Source organism: Solenopsis invicta, chromosome 6, assembly GCF_016802725.1.
Source record: "Solenopsis invicta isolate M01_SB chromosome 6, UNIL_Sinv_3.0, whole genome shotgun sequence".
Lineage (NCBI taxonomy): Eukaryota > Metazoa > Arthropoda > Insecta > Hymenoptera > Formicidae > Solenopsis > Solenopsis invicta.
The window spans coordinates 4,203,954-4,226,612 of NC_052669.1; the positions used below are offsets into that span (position 1 = coordinate 4,203,954).

The 22,659-nt window shown below is 25.7% G+C and overlaps 3 protein-coding genes and 1 long non-coding RNA gene across 5 annotated transcripts in view; 3 read left to right on the top strand and 1 right to left on the bottom strand.

The window, feature by feature from the left end:
- The window catches only part of LOC120358003, an 84,437-nt gene that overhangs the window by 27,519 nt on the left and 34,259 nt on the right, over positions 1–22,659 (bottom strand). The gene's annotated exons all lie outside the window — the stretch shown is intronic.
- On the top strand, positions 1,036–6,560 carry LOC105193908. 2 transcript variants are annotated; one of them, XM_011158596.3, is made up of 6 exons: positions 1,036–1,196; positions 2,642–2,836; positions 4,123–4,209; positions 4,312–4,578; positions 5,340–5,501; positions 6,070–6,560. In XM_011158596.3, exons 2-6 carry the CDS (start codon positions 2,764–2,766, stop codon positions 6,216–6,218), a joined length of 738 nt encoding a protein of 245 aa, XP_011156898.1. In that variant the 5' UTR covers positions 1,036–1,196; positions 2,642–2,763; the 3' UTR covers positions 6,219–6,560. The 2 variants fall into 2 exon arrangements, with proteins under 2 accessions (XP_011156898.1, XP_039306265.1); XM_039450331.1 differs by lacking the exon at positions 1,036–1,196 and having other exon boundaries at positions 2,627–2,836.
- On the top strand, positions 8,074–10,781 carry LOC120358002. Its single transcript, XM_039450330.1, has 5 exons — positions 8,074–8,221; positions 8,571–8,657; positions 8,896–9,162; positions 9,883–10,044; positions 10,596–10,781. Exons 1-5 carry the CDS (start codon positions 8,143–8,145, stop codon positions 10,751–10,753), a joined length of 753 nt encoding a protein of 250 aa, XP_039306264.1. The 5' UTR covers positions 8,074–8,142; the 3' UTR covers positions 10,754–10,781.
- LOC105197153 lies at positions 16,632–22,561 on the top strand. The gene is made up of 5 exons (XM_026130569.2): positions 16,632–16,779; positions 17,379–17,465; positions 18,601–18,867; positions 20,014–20,172; positions 22,022–22,561. The coding sequence occupies exons 1-5, from the start codon at positions 16,707–16,709 to the stop codon at positions 22,168–22,170; spliced, it is 735 nt and encodes a 244-aa protein (XP_025986354.2). The 5' UTR covers positions 16,632–16,706; the 3' UTR covers positions 22,171–22,561.

Genomic DNA, 22,659 nt, shown 5'->3' on the forward strand with positions numbered 1-22,659 from the left:
ATAACAATTTATAAAAAATTATAACTACATGAATTTAGCTATGTTTTTTTAATTAGATGGTAAATATTTAATAAATTTTATTTTTTTATAAGCATTACAAAGAATATGAAACAAATCAAGACAACAAAGTTAATAAAACAAGAAATAATTATGTACAATGAAAAATTACTAAATTGCTTGTTTACAATAACAAAGTAATTACAGCATTATTACAGTATAATTAAAGTGTTATATTATAATAACTCAAAACATATTAATGTGTTATTGTATGAAATTCTTGATATCATGTTAAATAATTCCAAACAAGTTGCATTTAAAATTTTTTTTATTTAATTAATAAATATATACACGTAGTGGTTGTTAAGTACTCAACAAAATTTTAAGGAGTGATTCCTCACATCAATTTAAAACGAAAACTCCATATATTCGAAATGGCTTACAAGTTTCAATTATACAAGATATCAAACAAGAAAAACTTTTTAAAAAAATTTCGTTTTTTCTTCTAAAAAAATTTCACAAGCCACTCAAATTATTTTCATGTTCTTCAAACATATATAAAGTTTTATCAAAATAACATGAGTAATTTTCAAAATTTCTGGAAAAAACGAAATTTATCTTTTAACTTTGATACCCTATATTTTGGAAATTAAGCCGTTTTGGATGGTCATATAAAGTTTTTGTCTTATATTAGTGTAAGGAATAACCTTTTAAAATCTTTTAGAATACTTAACAACTACCTTGTATAAAATAATATATACATTGTAATAATATGTACATTGTAATCATTTTATAAAGAAATATAAAAATAAAATGAGATTAATGACGTCATTATAACAATGAGTAACTATCTACTGAGATAATGACTTTTTTGCATTTTACGTATCAGCATAACTCAACAATTTTTCTTTGATGTATCATTCTCATTAGTGGAAATTATATAAGACTGGTGTTTACAATCTCTTGAAGTACTTGTTAGACTGCTACATTAAGACTGCTACAAGATGATATACGTCCTCTTAGTGTCGCGAAATGTACACTGATATGTAAAACGGAAAAATATATGATTCAAGAATCAGTTTGTGTCTAAATGATTTATATACCTTAACAATATTGTGTTCTGTGTAACAAATCTCATATCTTGATAGTTTTATCCTTATAAAAAGTGCATAAAAATTAAATTAAATAAAACTTGTAAGGTAAAATGATTAAATAATAGGCGAAATAAAATACCATGATATTTAGAACGTGCGGGTAACGCAATCAATTTCTTTGAAATATGTCAAAATGATTTAATAGCTATTATTTGTCAGTATTATACAAAAAATTTCCTAATAAAATGATTACTTTGTGTTTTCCTAAATGAGTTCATACTCACGTGAGCTAATAAATATTGTGCGTAAACTGCGAGTATTGCAATTATGACATACATATAACAATATTTAAACATCAAATAAAAAAAGGCGATTTATCATTTACAGATAATCTTGCTGTAATATTTATAAATATTATAAATATTAGCCGCCAATATCAAGTAATGTTGCCACCCAATTAAAATGTAGCCAATTAACTGATTTGTATAATGGATTGTTATCGAAAGTTTTATTTTTATAAATGTGTGTTCGCTTAAAATGCATATATTTATTATCAAATTAGGAAAGAAGATAAAGGAAAATTGCTAATACTAGCCTCCTCTTTCTAAAGCGGCACTACCTTATTTTTCAAATATTAAACATTACACTGTATTAATATTAGTAAAAACATAATTTGATGAGATAATTTAAAAAATAATTCAAAAATCTATAGTTCGTATATTCATGGCTTTTTTCTACATAAAAACTGCTAAACGCAAATTTTTGAATAACAAAAATAAAAGTACAATTTTCTCACAACTTTCTCTAAAAAAATTTTATCTGTATTAATCTTCAAATACATATTTGTTCTTATAAATTGTCGGTCAAAGATTATTACACGTGTAGCAAGAATGTAATAAAGTTAATCGTCAATCATAATTAAATTTGCATATAATTGATAAATAATACGTTTTCCTATTACGCATCAGTTAAACTTAAATAAATAATTAGGTTTTTACATTAAAGAGTAGTACAGGATTAGATTCTTTATACTATTTTTTAGTTTCTCTATTCATTATTAAATCTTAATATTTCAATTTTACCAAGTTATAAAATTTTAAACATAAATAGTTTTAAATTTTAGTAGCTAAAAAATTTCTGCTATTAACTTTTATTTTAATTATTTGAGTAAAATAATCGCAAAAAGCAAAAGTTTTGACATCATAAACTATTAAAAAATTATTTTTTTTATTTTATTATTAATATAATATTAATTAATAATTTTATATAAATCCTAACAAGAAAACTATATAAATTTAACAAATTTAATTACATTTACATGTTGCTACGTGGCTTTTGAAACTTGTTTTCTTTATAAAATAATAATATTGTAATTTGCAAACAATTTTGTAAAGAATTATATACTTAATTGCAATATTTTTTTCAAAACTCTTAGTTTAGCAATTATTTAAAACAGCACTTATCTAGCGATACATTGTATATTATTTAATTATGGAAATAATAAAATTATTTTAATTCTTTGACTTTAACTTGTTTATTATTCATTCCAGTGCATGTTAACATCGTTTGAGTTCGTCACACGGCCTTGAGAGTTAATATTATATAAAGATTCCGCACGCACATATTGCTCCATAATCAATCTAGCTACTCACTGGAAAACTATTCTAAGAACATGTTACTCTACACTTCTATCATAGTCATCGTTGCAACATTTGGATTATTTTCAGATGGAAAAACTATAAATCGTAAGTGTCTTTAAGAATTTTTGTTAATGACTCCCTTTGTTATACATATCTATGTCAACTTATCAATTGTTTTAATTATATAAATTATATGAAATAATATAATTATTTACTACACAAAATGAATATAAATATAAGAATGTAAATGTAATAAAGATGATATAAAATATAATATATAAGATAATACACGACATCTTTCCAATCCCATTATATACACAACATAATCTTTTCCTTTTCCGAATAAAGCTCAGATTTTGGAGCGGTCAATTGTCAATTTCTAAATGCTTTTCTCAAGACCGCTTGCGTACTGCACAGTACAACCCCGTTTTCATCGTTTATCACGAATCGTTTCAAAATGGATGGTCTCCGTTGCGTTTAACGAATCACAGACGGAAATCACGATTAAAATTTTTGTCAAACAAATCATAAGGCACAGTATCAAAATGACTCACATCCAATTTATACAAATAACGGTTGTATTCGATAAATATATCTCGGCAATATATTCTGCGTTTTGCTCCACTAATTATTAAAGTCTTGATTTAATCGTCATCGACAAGCGCTTCTCATCTTCAAGTATCATATCACTGGCGTGAAATTTTGTAAACAATCTTTGACACATGCGTTCAGTTATGACAACCCGTTTATACACGCCACATATTTTTTTATTTGTCAGTGTCGCATTTTTTTTCTTTCGGAAATAAAATAACATCAACAGTAAAAATACAATTGTTTTATTTCATTTTATTCTCGATCTTAAATGAATACAGACATTTCTGCGTTTAATTTCTAAACACTCAATGATACTTGGAAGTTATACCTGTTACAAAAACAAGTATTTACGCCACATATTTGAATTAAAATTTCTTTTAAATAGAAAACATAATAGAAGACATAAAGTCATAGTGAGAAAATACAATTACTTTTCTTTTAACTCAATAATTGTTTTCTGTACTTGTTAATTAGTTTATTTAAAAAAATTATCTTATATAAATTTTTCTAAACGTTTTTCTAAGAAAGTAATATTATTATTTCTACTCGCGAGTAATAGACTTTATTTTTGCAAATTGCAAGCACTGCAAATAAATTATGTATAACATTATTTAGAAAAAAAAGTAAACTCTTTTAATATTTACCACATAAATATAAAACACACACACATACGAGGCAAAAAAGTAATTATCTTCTAAATAATATGTTAAATAATATTTATAGTTTTATTAAAACAATTACTGAATTCTTACATTTTTGCTATTATTCCATTTTAATTTGTTTCTATTTCTATTCAGCTTTCCCAACATGCAAACGGAATTCACCTGATATTTCCGATTGTTTATTAAAAGCTATACAGGAATCATGGCCTTCAATTTGTAAAGGTATACTTTTTAAAAGTTTATAAATCACTATTATTTCAAAAAAGTTATAATTTCTTTAATCAATTATTTTACAAGAATATTAATACGTAAACTTATTTGTAGGAATTCCAGAATTAGACTTTCCACCTATGGATCCAATATTCATCAGAAATGGTTCAGCTAAACTTAATCTAGCTGATCTACATGGAAGACTAAATTTTAAAAATATGACAGTCGTCGGTTTGTCAAAGATGCGTTTTTATAACGTGACAACGCATTTAGATGGGGACAACCCTCGTTTGCTGATATACGGAATAGTGCCATCGATTTACGTAGAAAGTATCGTGAAAGTAAATGGTGCTGTAAATGTATTCAGAATTTTTGGTGAAGGTACGAAATTTATGGATTCTAAAATAAGGCTCATTTAATTGCTCAGCACTGGATTAAAACCGAATCAAAAGTTCCCAGACGAGTAAATTAAAAAGTGTTAGATAAACAAAAATAAATAACTTTAATTCAATTAAATTGAATCAGCTTCTACTCACTAAGTTTTTTTTTCAACCAGTAGTAAACATAAATCACGTAAATTATTCCATTACCGAAACACAATTTAACATGAAGAAGACTCAGTGGGTCGAAACTGTTCCAATTTAATTGAATTAAAGTTATTTATTATTCGCTAACACATTTTCATTTATATATGATAATAAATTTTACATAACTCGCGCAGAAAAAAAATAAAATGCTATTTATTTTATCCGTTATAATCTCATTTAATCAAAGATCATATTTGTATATCAATATATGTAAATTACCTCTATTTAATACCTGATTTGTTACAATTCTTATTATCAATCGATTGAGAGAATATTTCTGTAAAAGTATTAAAGTTCTATAAAAGTTACCAGTACACTTGTGTAAACACGCATGTATGTGTATGTGTGCGTGTGTTTGTAAGCGCGCTCGAATTACATAACAGATATAACTTTAAAACAAATTATTAATTAGTATTTTATAACTTATTCGTTTTTTTAATAGTAATAATTTTTCTAAATTGTAATTATTTTATTAAAAAATATTCTATCAACCTTTGATTTATCAAACTCATTATTAGTAAATATATTTAACTGTAAGTATAATTTATGTAACAGGTTATTTTAATGAAACCTTGACTAATGTCAAAGGACCATGGGATTTATCAGGACCTGTGATAAACGATACATGGGTTATAAAACATTTCAGTGTCATTCCATCAATTGAGAAACTCGATATATATTTCAACAATTTAGTAGAAACGCAAGGAAAAGAGTTTAGTAAGTATTAAATTAATTCAAATATAACTTAGTCTGTAACTATTTTTCTAACCCACAACAAATTTACTAAAAGAAGAAGTAGTAAAACTAATTTACAATTTAAATATATGAAAAACACATCATTTTTAATAAAAGTGTGTTCAGAACATTAAATTAAAAAATAATAATTTGTACATAATTAAGGATTCATGAACTATCGGAAACAATTGTATAACTGTAATCACATATAAATTGTATATGTGTAATTAATAAGTTAAAATGTTTAAATCTCGCACTTTGAAAGAAATTTCTAGATGCCTTTGATATATTACATTATGGTTAATAATTAAATAAATACATTGATTTCAAAAAAAGGATTGTTAATTATATAACAAATTAAAATCATATTACTATTATTTTTTATAGTAATATTTTTATTGATTTCGACTATTTTTGCAAATATAGAACACACAATAAAAGTAATGATCTGTGTAACTATTGTAAAATTACATTTATGATGCTTTCCTATACTTATTAATTTGTTTTTTCTTTTTAGACCATATTCTTATATGTCAATTTTTCTTTTCAGATGATTTTGCTGTAAATCTTGTAAACCAATTTTGGCCAGCTTTTTATCGATCGTTATTACCATTTCTAGCTAGCATATATGAACCTTGGCTGATTGAGTTTCCTAATAAAATAATTTCGAAAATTCCATTCTCAGAATTATTTCCATAAATTTTACACATGTATTACACGCTTTTTAATGAAATATAAAGTATTTTATAAAAATATAAACATAATCATTTTTGTAAAGATATATGAAACTTTTAACTAGAGAAAAATATGTTACTATAAGTAGCTACTAATATTATCTCCATTATAAATAACAAATTCTGATAATTACTTATAGAATCATTTGTTTAGTAATTTATCGTTATATAGTGGCGCTAATATAAAATATCTAATTTTTAATGATTGCAATATTATTAAAATTAGATTAACAGAATTTAAATAATTTCTACTGCTCATATTTATAAATTAAATGAATAAAGTTTTACAGAACGTTTTAGTCTCCTATGTCGCGCCATATATTATTTCCTGAATAGTATCTTTACTTTGATCGTGATTACATATACAATAAAATCAAATATAATAATTATACAAAGCATACACTGTAACAATATTGCCGTAATGTACCAATATTATTGCAATATTATTGAAAAGTTATCGAAATAATGATACTGACGGAAATTAAATTTAGTTTACGATATTTATCTTCAATATAAATAAACTTATGTTTATCTTACGCGTGTGTTTACTCAAAAAGAAAGAATCTAGCAGAAAAAGTGTCGCTTTGCTCCAGAAAGAATAATACCTGTAGTACGAATTAGGAGACCAGTTTCCTAAATCACACTATTTCAAGGTTTATTAAAAATCGTCATTTAAAAATTTATGACAATACATAAAATTCTGAAAAAAAAAATGAAAAGAGAAATATTGTACTTTATTATGATGTAAGAAAATTAAAAATATTTCTTATGATTTCTTAATTATAACCCTTTACGTCAAAAGTAGTGCGATTTCGATAACTTTACTTTATATCTGTTTACTATTTAATAATAGTCACACAAATAATTCAACGCTTTAATCCCTCTTATCAAAAGGCGTTCACCCTGGCATGCGTGATCGCAGATCAATGAACACGATTGATGGTCGAACACATCATCCTGACCAGAACAACGAACGCGTGCGTTTGCGTTTTATAGTTAGGCTCACGCAACTATTAAATTTGATTGTTCGAATAACGTGCGTGTAATATGTTTTTTCCTTTGTATAAACAAAAGAAATTGAATTGCAGTTTTTTGCCATTCCACTGTAATTTCTGAAAACACGCGTGTTAGACTACGGATACAAAAAAAGCAGATTTTGGGCCTTTCGGTAACCAATGCTAATTAGCGCTTTAAAAAAAAAACAATAAACGCGTGTTAAAGCGGGAAATCTATCACTTTCTGAGTTTACGCCTTGCAATAAAAGAGTCTAGATCATCTAATATTTTTTACTGCATCAAAAATAAAAAGAATTTCTTACACAACATCTACTTTTACTTCTTTATTTATTTTTTTCCAATGTTTTTCTACTACGTCTCTATTAAAATAGTTTTTATTTCTTTTGTTCCAAATTGAAGATCTTGTAAAAATTAAGAACATTAACTGATTATGATTTTTACATTTTAACGTTTCAGGATACAATCAATAGTGTATCAAAGAAAAAAAAATAAAAATTTGTTCCGGTAAATTTATCCGATGACATGCGTAGACACTCACAAATCTGCTTTTATTATAAATGATCTCATTGGATAACATAGATATGTGTATTATGCATGATCGGCGCCGATTGTCGCTGACTAGAGGAAAATTGACTTTTTTGTGCTGATATCTTTATACGTGTAAAATTATTGCGATGTGAGTTGTAAGAAACGGCGATTTTTGCTTTGTCACGAGTGAATTTTTATGTTTAATTATTAATAAATTATTCAATTTTTATTACTCTTTATTGGACATTTATTTTATTGCTGAAAAATCCTTGAGAACAGAAATAATATAAGAATCAGCACATATACTTGATAGAACTTTATGCTAAGAATCACTAAACAAAAAACATGTTATTCTACACGCTTACAATTAGTGCATTCAGCTTTGTAGCATTTGGACTATCTGCAAATGGAGAATTTACACTTCGTAAGTATTTTTTAAGAATTTCTTGTTATAATTTTCTACTTACAAATATTTGCACCGCATCTCGATGTACTGCTCGTTGAATACAGTCATTTTTGCATTCGATTTCTAAACAATCATTGATACTTAGAGAATACATCTGTTACGAAAGCATAAATATACGCTATACATTTGAATTAAAATTTTTTTTAAATAAAAACCATAATAAGAAAATACGATCACTTTCCTTTCAACGCAATAATTGTTTCTCTGTAATTGTTACTTATTTTGTTAAAAAAATTACATCATCTTATTAAAAGTTTATTCCGTTTTTTTCAACGTTTTTCTAAGGAAGTAATATTTTTATACTCAGCTTTCCCAACATGCAAACGGAATTCACCTGATATTTCCAATTGTTTAGTGCAAGCTATACAGGAAGCATGGCCTTTAATTTGTAAAGGTATACTTTTTAAATGTTTATAAATTATTATTATTTTAATTTATATATTTTTTTTAATAAACTCTATATTTACTATACAAAATTACAGTCATGTTAAAAATAATCATATAATTATTCAATCTTAACAATAAACAATAAATTTATTAATTGTTATAATTTTTTATTAAATCAAACAAAATGTTATAATTTCTTTAATCAATTATTTTACAAGGATATTAATACGTAAACTTATTTGTAGGAATTCCAGAATTAGACTTTCCACCTATGGATCCAATATTCATCAAAAATGGTTCAGCTAAACTTAATTTAGCTGATCTACATGGAAAACTAATTTTTAAAAATATGACAATTATCGGTTTGTCAAAAATGCGTTTTTATAACGTAACAGCGCATTTAAATGGAGACGACCCTCGTTTACAGATTTACGGAATGGTGCCGTCGGTTTACATAGAAACTATCGCAAAAGTAAATGGTGGCATAAATGTATTCAGAATTTTTGGTGAAGGTACGAAAATTATGAATTCTAAAATAAGGCTCATTTAATTGCTCAGCACTGGATTAAAACCGAATCCAAAGTTCCCAGAGGAGCAAATTAAAAGGTGTTAGATAAACAAAAATAATTAACTTTAATTCAGTTAAATTAAATCAGCTTCTGCTCACTAAGTTTTTTTTCAATCAGTAGTAAGCATAAATCACGTAAATTATTCCATTACCGAAACACGATTTAACATGAAGAAGACTCAATGGATCGAAACTATTCCAATCTAATTGAATTAAAGTTATTTATTATACACTAACATATTTTAATTTGCTTGTCTGATCTTTTTCATTTATATATGATAATAAATTTTACATAACTCGCGCAGAAAAAAAAATGCTATTTATATTATCCGTTATATCCTCATTTTATTAAAGATCATATTTGTGTATCAATATATGTGAATTATCTCTATTAAAATCTGTTTTGTTACAATTCTTATTATCAGTCAATTAAGATAATTAGAATATTTCCGTAAATTTAACAGTACTTTGGTGGACGTGCGCGCAAATCACATAATAGATCTAATTTTAAGGAAAAATTAATAATTAGTATTTGATAATTTATTTGTTATTTAAAAAATGATTAAAACTTTTTCCAGTTGCAGCTACTTTATCAAAAAACATTCCTTCAATCTTTGATTTTCTCAGTGAATATACATAATTATGAGTATAATTTATATAACAGATTATTTTAATGAAACCTTGACTGATGTCAGAGGTCCATGGGATTTATCAGGACCTGTAATAAACGATACATGGATTATAAAACATTTCCGTGTCCTCCCGTCAATTGGAAATCTCAATGTATATTTCGACACTTTAATAAAAACTCAAGGAAAAGAGTTTAGTAAGTATTAAATTAATTCAAATATAATTGATTGTGAATCTGTTAATATTTTTCCAAACCATATCGAATTTATTGAAAGAAGATGTAATAACAAAACTAATTTACAATTTAAATATATGAAAAATCCATCATTTTTAATAAAAATGTGTTAAGAATATTTAACTAATATTTAAAAAATATTTAAAAAATAATAATTAAAGAAAGAATTCATGAACAATCAGAAACAATTGTGTAAGCGTAATACAAATGTTAATTATATATGTTTAATTGATAAGTTAAAATGTTGAAATCTCGCACTTTGAAAGAAATTTCTAGATGTCTTGATATATTTATTATGGTTAATTATTGCTAATTATATAACAAAATAAAATCATATATTATCATTTTTATAGTAATATTATTACTGGTTTTGGCTATTTTTGCAAATATAAAATTACAAAATAAAAATAATGATGTATGTAACTAAAATTACATTTATGATACTTTCCTACACTTATTAACTTGTTTTTTCTTTGTAGACTGTATTCTTATGTGTCAATTTTTCTTTTCAGATGATTTTATTGTAAATTTAGTAAACCAATTTTGGCCCACTTTTTATCGGCATTATCAATCAATATTACCAATAGTAGCTGACTTATATGAACATTGGCTGATTGAATTTCCTAATAAGATATTTTCCAAAATTCCATTTTCAGAGATATTTCCATAAATTTTTTACGTTGTTACACGTTTTTTAATGTGTCAAACTTTTTATAAAAATAAAAACACAATCATCTTTATAAAAATATACGAAATATGATTCTGAGATTAGATTTAGTTTAAATTTTACTTCTAAGAAAATTTTACTTTTAAAGAAATTTTACCTCTAGAAAAAAATATGATATTATGGATCGTACCGGTATTGTAAGTAGCCATTAATATTATCCCCGTTATTAAGTGACAATTTTTAATAATTACTTATAGAATCATTTATTTAGTAGTTTGCTGTTACGTGGTGGTGCTAATATAAAATAGTTGACCTTTGTTACAAAGCATTATTATTTTTGAGTATTTCAAAACTTTTTCAAGGTACATTTTAAAAATTAATTGCGCATGTCACCTCTTTCTTTTTAAACATAATGAATTTATGAATATATACCTACTTTTGAGTGCTTTTTCATTATTTAACTTCTTTCTTTAGCTGTGCATATTTCATATTATACAAAATTAAACATGGAATTTTGCTAATGTGGGCATTTGTTCATACAAATATCTCAACAACCCAAATACGGTCTATTTTGCATATAAAATTACATAGTTATTCGATAAGTTGATTGTAGTTTTAAATTATATTTTACATTACCTCTTACAATCTTATTTTACATTAACTATTACAGAATTGTTAGTACTGTAGTTTATATGCAAAAGAAGTTCATATGTACTTACATACATTTGCACATATTCTGCAATTTTTGACTTTTATATATGTACATATTTTGAATAAATATATAATATATAAATAATACATAATTTTATAACAAAACACGGTCTATCTTTTAATTGAATCCAAATTTTTTTATTTATTCTTATGGTAGGTCATATTAACACCTCTGTTTCTCTTCCACACATTATGCAGTGATACTAAATTATTATAAATAATATTTTATATAATAAATATGTCAACTTTGAGTCTAGAATCTATTAAAGAAAAGATAAATATAATCGTTAAATTCTCAACTAAAAATAATTAATTATTCATAAATTGATTATTCATAAATGTGTTATATAAAATGTAAATAGGTGACCATAGTGTCACCTTCTTCACTATCTCATTCTTAAAATTAATATATAAAAAAATACAAAAAAATAATTTTACCTTGAAATTAACACTTTATCCTTCCTATCTGAAAATGTGCATGTTAAATCGATAATCATATCTCTCGAAAATCTAGAAGATATTGTTGACGCTTTTCCATAATGCTGATTGGGTCTCCCACTGTGCTCACTTCGTGAGCTACTGTCTTTGCGGAGATCATGTTTTGACGGTTATATGTATCACAGATTAATAATGTAATGTTAAATTTATGTAATTTGTAGGAAATTATGTAATATCAAAAGTTTTGTAGCGCGGCCTGTTTTGTCTAATATTAATATACAATAATTAATATATTATAATTTAACATATAGTATGTATTAATTTCAAGACAAAATTATATCTTTCCTGTTTTTTTTATATATTCTTCTAGACACTGTCCACATTTCATGACAAGAATAATTAATATTTTATCTTCATAAAATTTTTTATACATATAATTAGAAGAAAAAAAAACATTAGAAAAATTTCAATCATGCTTTACTTCTCATAAATCATTAAGCAACAATTACTGCACGTGCAATAAGAATATAATTAATGATTATATTGCACTTCACATATTTACGTCATATATGAATAATAAATGAATGGTTTTATTATAAAAGTTAGATGAAAATAAAAGAAGAATTTATAACTATTCACTATTTAATAATAGTCACACATACAATTTAATGATTTAATCTGTTTCTTTGTTTCTCTTATATATTATTGATTTTTAATGATGTTTTAATTTTAATTTTTATAAAATTGACAATTTATGCCAATAATGATTTTTATTATTAATTATTTTAATTTATTGTCCAATATATCTTGATAAAAAGAGATAAATTAATAAAAAAAATCGTAAATTATAAAAAAATTACTTCAACATTGATTGCAAATTTGAATTAAAACCTAACTAAGAAATTAGTTCCAAACTATGCAATTTGATTACATTTACGTGTTATTTCTCAGTTTTCAAGATTTATGGCTTTCCTACAGAAAAGTAATAATAATTTTTACAAATAATTATACTCTAAAGAATATTCTATATATAGAAAATTATTTTTTTTATATTAACATAAATTAATTAAGACAATTTAAATAAATATGTATTTACAAAGGGGCGGTTTTACGATGAACAATCACACGACGACAATTAGCAAAGAGAGAGGATAACAGTTGTAACCAACAATGAGGCTAGAAAAATCTCTTCATCAATTGTCACTAAAATTGTGACAACTAACAAGATTTTAATGTTGCCCCAAAGACAATTAATAACTAAACGTTTTTCTTGCAAAAAGACGTTCACCTTGGCGTGCGTGATCACTGATCAATAAGTACGATTGATGGTCGGGCACATCATTCCGAATAGCTATCGCATACATTCGCTGCTTATCATTAGTCTTAGGCAGCTAATAGATTAGATTCCTTCGAATAACGCGTGTTTCATGGGTTTTTCCTATTGTATAAACAGAAGAAATTGGAACGTTGTAGTTTATCGCAAATCCGCCATAATTTTTGAAAACACCCTGCGCCCATTAGAATACAGTTATAAAAAAGCAGATTTTCCGTAACCAATGCCGATTAGCGCTTTAAAAAAAAAACAGTAAACGCATATTAAAGCAGAAAATCTATCAGTTTTTGAGTTTATGCCTTGCAATAAAAGTGTCTAATTTATCTGATAAGAATATTTTTTATTGTATCAAAAATAAAAAGAATTTCTTACGTGCTATCCGCTTTTACTTCTTTATTTTTTTCCAATGTTTTTCTACTACGTCTCTATTAAAATAATTTTTATTTTTTTTGCTCTATGAGAGATCTTGTCAAAATTGTAAACATTAAGTTATCGATGACCATAATTTTTACAATGTAACGTTTTAGAATACAATCAATGTTGTATCGATGAGAACTAATAATTCGTTCTAGCAAATTCGTCCTTACCGTTGACATGCGCGGACATGCATAAATCTACTTTTATTATACGTGATCTCATTGGATAATATGTATATGAGTATTATACATGACACCGATCGGCACCGATTGACGCTGACTATCAGAAAATTTGCTTTTTTGTGCTCGTCCTTACACGCATAAAATGATTGCAATGCGAATTGCGACAAACGGTGATGTTTGCTTTTTCAAATGACAAAAAATTAACTTTTATGTCTTACTGTCAACACATTATTCAATTTTTATTACTTTTCACTGGATATTTATTTCATTGCTCAAAAATCCTTGAAAACAGAAATTATATAAGAATCAGTACTTATAGTCAACCGAAGTTTAAGCAGGAACACTAAACAAAGAACGTGTTATTCTACGCGCTTAGTGCATTCATTGTCAGTGTTGCAGCATTTGGATTACCTACAAATGGAAAATCTATACTTCGTAAATATTTTTTAAGAATTCCGTGTTATAATTTTTTCAATAATATTACAAATATCTACACTTCATCTCGATGAAATAATCGTTTTATCCATATAAGATATTTATTGTCAATGTAGTGTTAACATAAAAATGATTCCAAGAAATTTATTTTCAAAATAAAAAGTGTATAAACGTAGAAATACTTTAATACAAAATCAAATAAATGTCGTGATCAGTTTCAAAGTAAAGAAATATCTATGTATATTTTTATAAAATAATTATTCTCCTGTAATCAATAATCGTTCGTTTTAGAAAGCTTTCTTTTATTAAACGCTTATTTTGTGCTCCTAAACAAATTTTGTTCTCTCTTACACTTACGAGTAATGAATTTTACGTGCACATAAGTTAAAAAGACCGCAAATTACAGAAACAATATTATTTAATGTGTTAAAAAAAAGAGTGAAGAATTTTCTTCTTGTACACAGAAAAAAAATTAGTATAAAATCAAGTATCTCTGTTTCATACATAAGCAAGAATATAAAATCTTCTTGGGAAAATTTATAGCTTTAAACTGACATAATTTGCTTATATAAGGGAAATATTTTTCTCTTAATGTAAGCAAATTATACCTATTTAAGATAATAAATTCTTCCAAGAAGATTTTATATTCTTGCTTAGACAGTCATTCAAGTTACCTCATGTCCAACAATTATTTTAAAAAAAAGATATTTACTTCCAATTGCTTTACATAAATCACAAGATCTTGATTCATACTTTGATGCTTTTATTTCAATAGCTCATAAAATACCCTTCATCGATTATTGCCTGGCACCTCCGAGGCATACTTTGGACGAGATTTTCGGCGTATTCTTTCGTCAGAGATCTCCAGATTACACAAATTTGTCGCAAAAATTGCTTCAAATTACGAATCTTTGTCCTACAAAGCTTCATCTTGATAAAGGCATCAGATGATGCCAATCCTATTGAAATCTAAAAAACAATTAAACTATTTTTTTCTAACTTTAAGAATTTATCCCCTAAGAAATTGCGTTATACGTGCCAAAATTTTACAAATTTTGAAAAACAGCTGAATATTATAATAAAGCATCAACGACAACAGTGCCATTTACAATCCCTGAAAAAAGTAAGAAGCAATTCTTTCCCCAATCAGTAAATATCGCAGATACCAGGTAACTCGAACGACTGTATATGAAACAAAGATTGTTGATTAAAAGTATTGGACATGAGCACCAATCTACTCAAAATCATTCATATGCATACTTGCGTAACTCATCACGTTCTTTCGTAATAAACTACGTACTTGAGAATGCAAGAAACGGACATGAAGGTGTTAGAACGGGCTAAAAACGGTCCATGTAAGTTGTAAAAGTGTAAACTGTTTTTGTAAAGGCTTGGAATATTATTATAAGATTCCTTTCAAAACAAAATAAGTTTTATCAAAATAATAATTTTTTTACACAGAGAAATACTATGAATGAATTAATACTTTTGAGTATTAATCCATACTTCACCCAAACTAAAAATGAATAAGTTGTTTAAGTGTACTTTCTTTATACAAAGATAAGCAGATAAAATAGCAATCATACTCATCAGGTAATTGAATATAATTGATTGACTCCAAAGATAAAAACTCCAATCACATTTAAAACTCGGCGAGCAAGCTAGTTCAACGGCATTCTAGACTAAACTTTCTGTCTACAAAGTAAAGCTGAAATCTTTTATAACCAATATCTTGTCGAAGAAGAAAATGAAGTAGAGAGTCAAAACTATCTTACTCTGTTTAAACTACTAACTTCCAGAATCGCTTCGTATATAGAATGTTTGACCTACATATATATATATCATTAATTTACCTACTTAATCTACTTGAATTTGTTTAATTTAATCCAGTTTTAATCCACTGCGTTTTAAAATGGACTTTAGATTTTTGAAAAATCTAAAACAGTAACACTAGACATTTTTGAAAAGTTTTTAAGATACTCAACGCTCTATTCTCGATGTTTTTAATATGACAAAATAATATGCCCAAAATGTACATTTTAAATCTGTTTTTAAAACTGTTTTTAACTCTCTCTCTCTCTCTCTCTCTCTCTCTCTCTCTCTCTCTCTCTGTTCGCGCTTGAAAGGATTTTATCCCAGAGCATTCAATAGCAATTTTTTTCTCTCTTTTTTTTCTCAATATTATGCATACCATTATTTCCATTAATTACTGTTTATCACGCAACTGCAATCCAGTTAAATTTCATAACCAAGCTATACATAGAATAACAACTATGCGTCAGCTACTTAAATAATTAACTTTTATTTCTTAATATCTCCATCTGTCAGCATCATTCAATTTAATTTGCATATTGCATAAATTGCCTTGAGAATAAAAATTATAAAAGGTTCAGCTATAAGATTCCACTAACCAATCGAACTTCAAGCAGGGATATTAAACATGTTATTGTACGCGCTTAGTGTATTCAGCGTTGCAACGTTTGGATTATCCGTAACTGGAGAATCTACACTTCGTAAGGCTTTAAAGAAATCTTTGTTGTTGTATTTTCAATTTTTTACTATCTACGTTCCATCTCAATATCGATCACTATCATTTTAGTCGCATAAAAAATTTAAGTTACTAAATCAATATGATGTTGACAACTTTATTTAAAAACAATTTTAAGAGATATGTAATGTATTCTTAAGATAACAAGATAAAATAATTAATCATTTGTATTCATTAATCACTCCATTGTAAAAAAATTAAATATTTCATTTTGTTAGACATTTATTTCACGCTTTTCCTAAGCACTATTCTGACTTACACCTGTGAGTAATAATTTTTACATTGCACATGAATTAAAAGCATATAAATATGTTATCGTGAATTAGAGAAGCAACATTATTTAATGTATTAATAATATAATATTATTTAATATATTAAAAGAAAATAAAGAAAAATTTTCTTTCATACTCGCAATATGTGATCTAATAAGGTACAATTAACAAAAAAATAATTATCTTCTAAACTTATACCTATATTTTAAATTATATAAAATTGCTAAAAAAATTGTTGTATTTTTATATTGTTAAAATTATTCTATTTTATTTTATTTTTAATTCTATTTAGCTGTAACAACATGCAAACGTGATTCAGCTGATTATTCCGCCTGTTTAAAAAGTGCTGTAGAAGAAGCATTGCCACGGTTTATTCCAGGTATTTCATTTTATTAAAAATTAAAAATTTTAATTTTTTAAATTTACATATTATATAAGTTATATGTTAATTACAATATTATAACTATATTGCATTCTCAAACATGTTTTTAAAATTAATCTATATTAAGTATGATTTTGATGTCTTCAATATTAAGAATAAAACTTGCATGAATTTATAAAACTTGAAGTTTAAATTTTACTTTATGCAAATAGGAAGAATATAAATTTCTTTAATATAAATATTAATATAATTTATTTATCTATAAGTCCGGAAAGACGCATTTAAATCAAGAAATGCTTATGCTGGTCCAAGCCAAATCTTAGTGCTCAAATAATAATTTTTTAGATGATCTTATATATTTAAAATCAATGTAAAGTACCAATAATGTGCCAAACATTAGATATTTACGTATGCAAAAATATATTCTTCATAGAAATATTACATAAATATTTCACTCATCCGCTTTCAAGCATATTCAGTAAGATATAGAATTTGCAAATATGTCGTATTATATGTAATCAGACTACTGTCAAGTACTATTACGTCATTAAGTATCGAGTTGATTGTGAAGTTGCATCTAATTTATCAAAATTCATTAGTTAGATAAATTAAATGCAACTTCACAATCAATTCGACACTTAACGACGTAATAGCACGTGACAATTTCTATAAAGAATGCATTTTTGTATACGTAAACATCCAATGGTTTATTATTAGCAGCTTGCATTAATTTTGCTTCATTGCAATTAACTGTATTTTAGAATTTAGAATTTATATATTCATATTCGAGTTCAAATCCTGGTTGAGGTAATATTTTTCGCAACAAATTCTTTATAGTTTTCGAGATGGGGGCATCGTATAGCTGCTTGTTAGTATCAAAGTTATTAAATTAATCATTTAAAATCGTAATATTATATATCTGGTTCTACCTAAGAATTGTGTTACGATTAACGAATACACGACGCCGTAGTTCAGAGATTTAGAAAATATATATAAAACCATATAATATATTTCCACCTAGAAAATTATTATTTAAAAGTACTAGAATGCACTTTAATCAGCATAGGCATTTCTTGATTTACATAAATATTAGCTTATTTAATTAATAATATTAGTTTATTTACTTTAATAGGACTACCAGAATTTGACTTACCACCCTTAGATCCATTATTTTATAAGTCTGGTAAAGCTACATTTACATCAGGCGACTTACGTGGAAAACTAATTATGTCAAATGTTACTGCTACTGGTATAGCAAACGCTCAGATTCTTGATGTAAGAGCGAATCTTGTTGATGACGTTTTCCGTTTGGAAATTGACACGCTACTACCAAAATTATTTTTTGATGGTGATATAAAACTAGATGGTAGTGTAAGTGTATTCAAAGTTAATGGTAAAGGTATGATATTAAGTTCCATGTAGTCTGCAGAGAAATGTTATTTAATTTCTTAAATGTATCTCCATTTATACACACACACACACACACTATGTCGGATTAATAATATATAAACAGTTGACTAATAACAGCATGATCGGCATACTTGTTTAGAAAATGTTAGACGAAAAGCTCTGGTGACAGCACAAATAGCAAGATTCACCCTAAAACAAGTTGTAAATAAAAGATCATTTATTGCCTCACTTTTATAAGAAAAAAAAACACATTTAAGTGCCGCGCATGCAAAACGATTCAATAAAAGTATTTTTTTGCACTTTCAAAAGAACCACGAAATAAATTCTATTGAAAACGATGACGCAAAAAAACTAAGCTTTTTGAAAATAAAATGTGGAAATTGAAGCAGTTCGTCTGAAAACTTTGTTTTAATTATATAGAGATCTTTATCTTAACAAGATATTTCACTTTTAATTTTATCTCAATATACACATACTATTAATTTAGTGGAAAATATGTCTAGATGCCAGGCAATGGTGGAAAAGTGGACGACTAATTAATTAAAAAATATAGTTGTAGCATATATACATTTCCATTGTAAATCTGATTCGATGGTTATTCGAAAAGTAAGGTCCTAAAACAAATATGGAAACTATATAAAAAAATAGAGAAACATGTAAGAAATTAAATAAAAAAAGTTTTTTGAAAAAATCTGTGACGGTTTACGCTTTATAAGAAATCAGACCTTACTTTCCAAATAACCATCGTATATGTATATTTTTCTTATATTTTTTGTTAAAAATAAATGAATTTTTGATGCTGATCACTCTCTTAAACATACTATGTATATCAGCTATATCTTTCCATAAACAAAATTTTGTTACAACCTTGTTATTAAGTTTTTATGATAGGTGTAATATTTCGTAAAAAGAAAATATGTATGTGTATTCACATTCACACCCATGTGTAAGCATATACACAAACATAAAACTTGATCTATAATATAAAATTTATAATTACTGTTTCATAACAAAATCATTATAATAAAATAAACAATTTATAAAAAATTAAAATTTTTATAAATTATAATTATATAACTGTAAATTTTATCAAAAAATACTCCACACTTTTACATTATAATAATTTATGTAACAGGTTATATGAATGTAACTGGGGGTGATGTTAAAACAACGTGGGATATCGAAGGACCTGTAGTAAATGATATATGGATTATAAAACATTTTCGTGCCCTTCCGTTATTTGGAACGTTTAAAGTACATAGTGATTTCTTAACAGAACAAAGCAAAGAATTCAGTAAGTATTAAATTTATTTATTTATAACTCCATTCTTTTGTTATTTTTTCAAATATGTACCAAATTATTTGAATAAAGATATATTTTTCTAACTTACATTTTAAATATATCCAAATTCCAATTATTCAAATAAAAATTGGTTTAAAATAATCAAGTAAATATTAATAAACCGTATTTTACATATAAATTATTTAAAATAATATCAAAAATTATCGTAATATATAATAAATTGTAAAATATTTGCATAATTGAAAAATTGAATGTTAAAATTTTATTTTTTTTTTTGCAAATATTGCTCTAAAAGTTTTCTAAATGTAGAATATAAATTTAAACAACTTTTTGCATTGCCTTTATAAATTTATATTACGTTACAAATCATAATGACTAAATAAAATCAATTAAAAAAGTAAAGTAATAAATTCCCAATTTTTCAACAAATGAGATAAGCAAAGAGATTAATAAGAAGTAGCACAATACTCATAATCCAGTATTTTTTCTTAATAATTTCCATTCAATTACCATTGCAAATTTTTAACCATCTTCAGTATGGTATGGAGGACAATGCAGCGATCAATAGATGGTTATTTAACGTTTATACTGAACACTCTCCTCCGTTATTTGATCAACATCTAAACAAAAACTTCTTTTATTTAATAAATTAGCAATTTATTCAAACCGTGATTAAACATTCGATAACATAAACAAGAAAACCAAATTTGTTTTTTAAAAAAATCTCACCCATAAAACGCAACAAGCACACCGTAAATAATTTTCTGTATAATTATCATTGTTCTGGTCAAACCATAAATCAGTTGTTTTCTAATAAACATATAAATAATTGTCAAATTTAAAACAGAAAACGATGGTCCGTACTTCGAAACATCAAGAATTATTTAACGATATGCTGTCCCCTCGGACCGTTGCTCCGTTATTTGATCACTATGTTAAACAGGAACTCATTATTTAATAACTTAGCAATTTATTCAAACGTTAATTATACATTCGATAACATAAGAGAAAACCAAATTTATTTTTTAAAAGAATTTCCTCTTTATTTCAATAATTTTAGAGTTGTCACTTTATATGAAAGTTTTGTGATGCCATTTGAATCATTGATTGATCGCCGTACCGTACCTCGTACTGCACTGAAGAGAATCGAAAAGAAAATTTGATAAAAAAGAAGACCATATTCCGTCTCGCGATGGAACTTAAACTAATCTTTAAAACTCCTTCCTTAAGTCTAAGAAATACAGAAATTATCATTATTTATCCAAGAAATGGTGAAAAAGCCTAATAGCTTACTGCGCTATTTTCACAACTTTCTCACCATTTTTCGGATAAATGACGATTATTTTCATATTTTTTAAGACCAAAAAGATTTTTAAAAATTAATATAGGTTCCAATGCAAAGCAGAATTTAACTTCTTTTACCGGATCTTCTTTGTAGCCGAAACATCTAAATTATACGATTGCAACAGTATCTAGAAATTATAAGAAGCACTACGGTTCAAATATCGCCTAACTCTCTAATAACTCTTTTGCTTATCTCATTTGTTTAAATCAGTTAATAATTTAAAAAAATAATTATAACGTTTCGTAATAATGAGACGAGATCTACCACGGACTTAAAAAAAAGTTAGAAACATTTTATTTTATAAATCAAAATCGTATTTCATTATATTTCACAATAATCTTATTTATTGCCTATCTTCTGTCTCATTACACTCTTCTATTTTTATAAATATAGCATTTCACTCGTGTATTTAAATAAATATAAGTACATTTATATAATATGAGTAATCTTATTTTTTCCAAGAACAATTTGCTAAATATCAATTTTTATTTTCAGATGACATTATCATGTCATTCATAAACGAATTCTGGCCGGCGATACATCGAGCAGTGCTACCAATAGCATCCGCAAGATGGGATCCATGGTTGACTAACTTAACCAATAAGTTGTTCTCAAAAGTTTCTTTTTCAAAAACATTTCCATAAAACTAATGTACTTATTATATGTCAGAGGAATGCAAACTTCTCATAAAATTTAAAACATATTCAAATTTGTAAACGCAAATGGTATGGGCAGATCTCTTCTGAGATTCTATAACTTCATTTTTATTTCTTAATTACTATTTATAAGCAAAAGTAATAAATCATCTATACTTCACTGCAAAATTACTTTTTTTTATTGTTTATGTTTTTAAACACTGTAAGCAACCGTTAAGAACAATTAATTGTGTCATCAAAATGCACATTCTTCAAAAATTAGCAAAAAGACTACTTAAAAAATTTTTATTATTTTACTTTTTATAAGTCATTAATTAAGGCTTACTGTATGTATAGTAAACATTGAATAAAGCCAATGATCATGTTCTTTTTGTATAAACTTTATATTTTTACGTTATAAATAAATAACATTGTTCTCCGATTATGCAAAAATTAGATATGAATAAAGATTTAAACTCTATAAAAAGTTAAGTATTA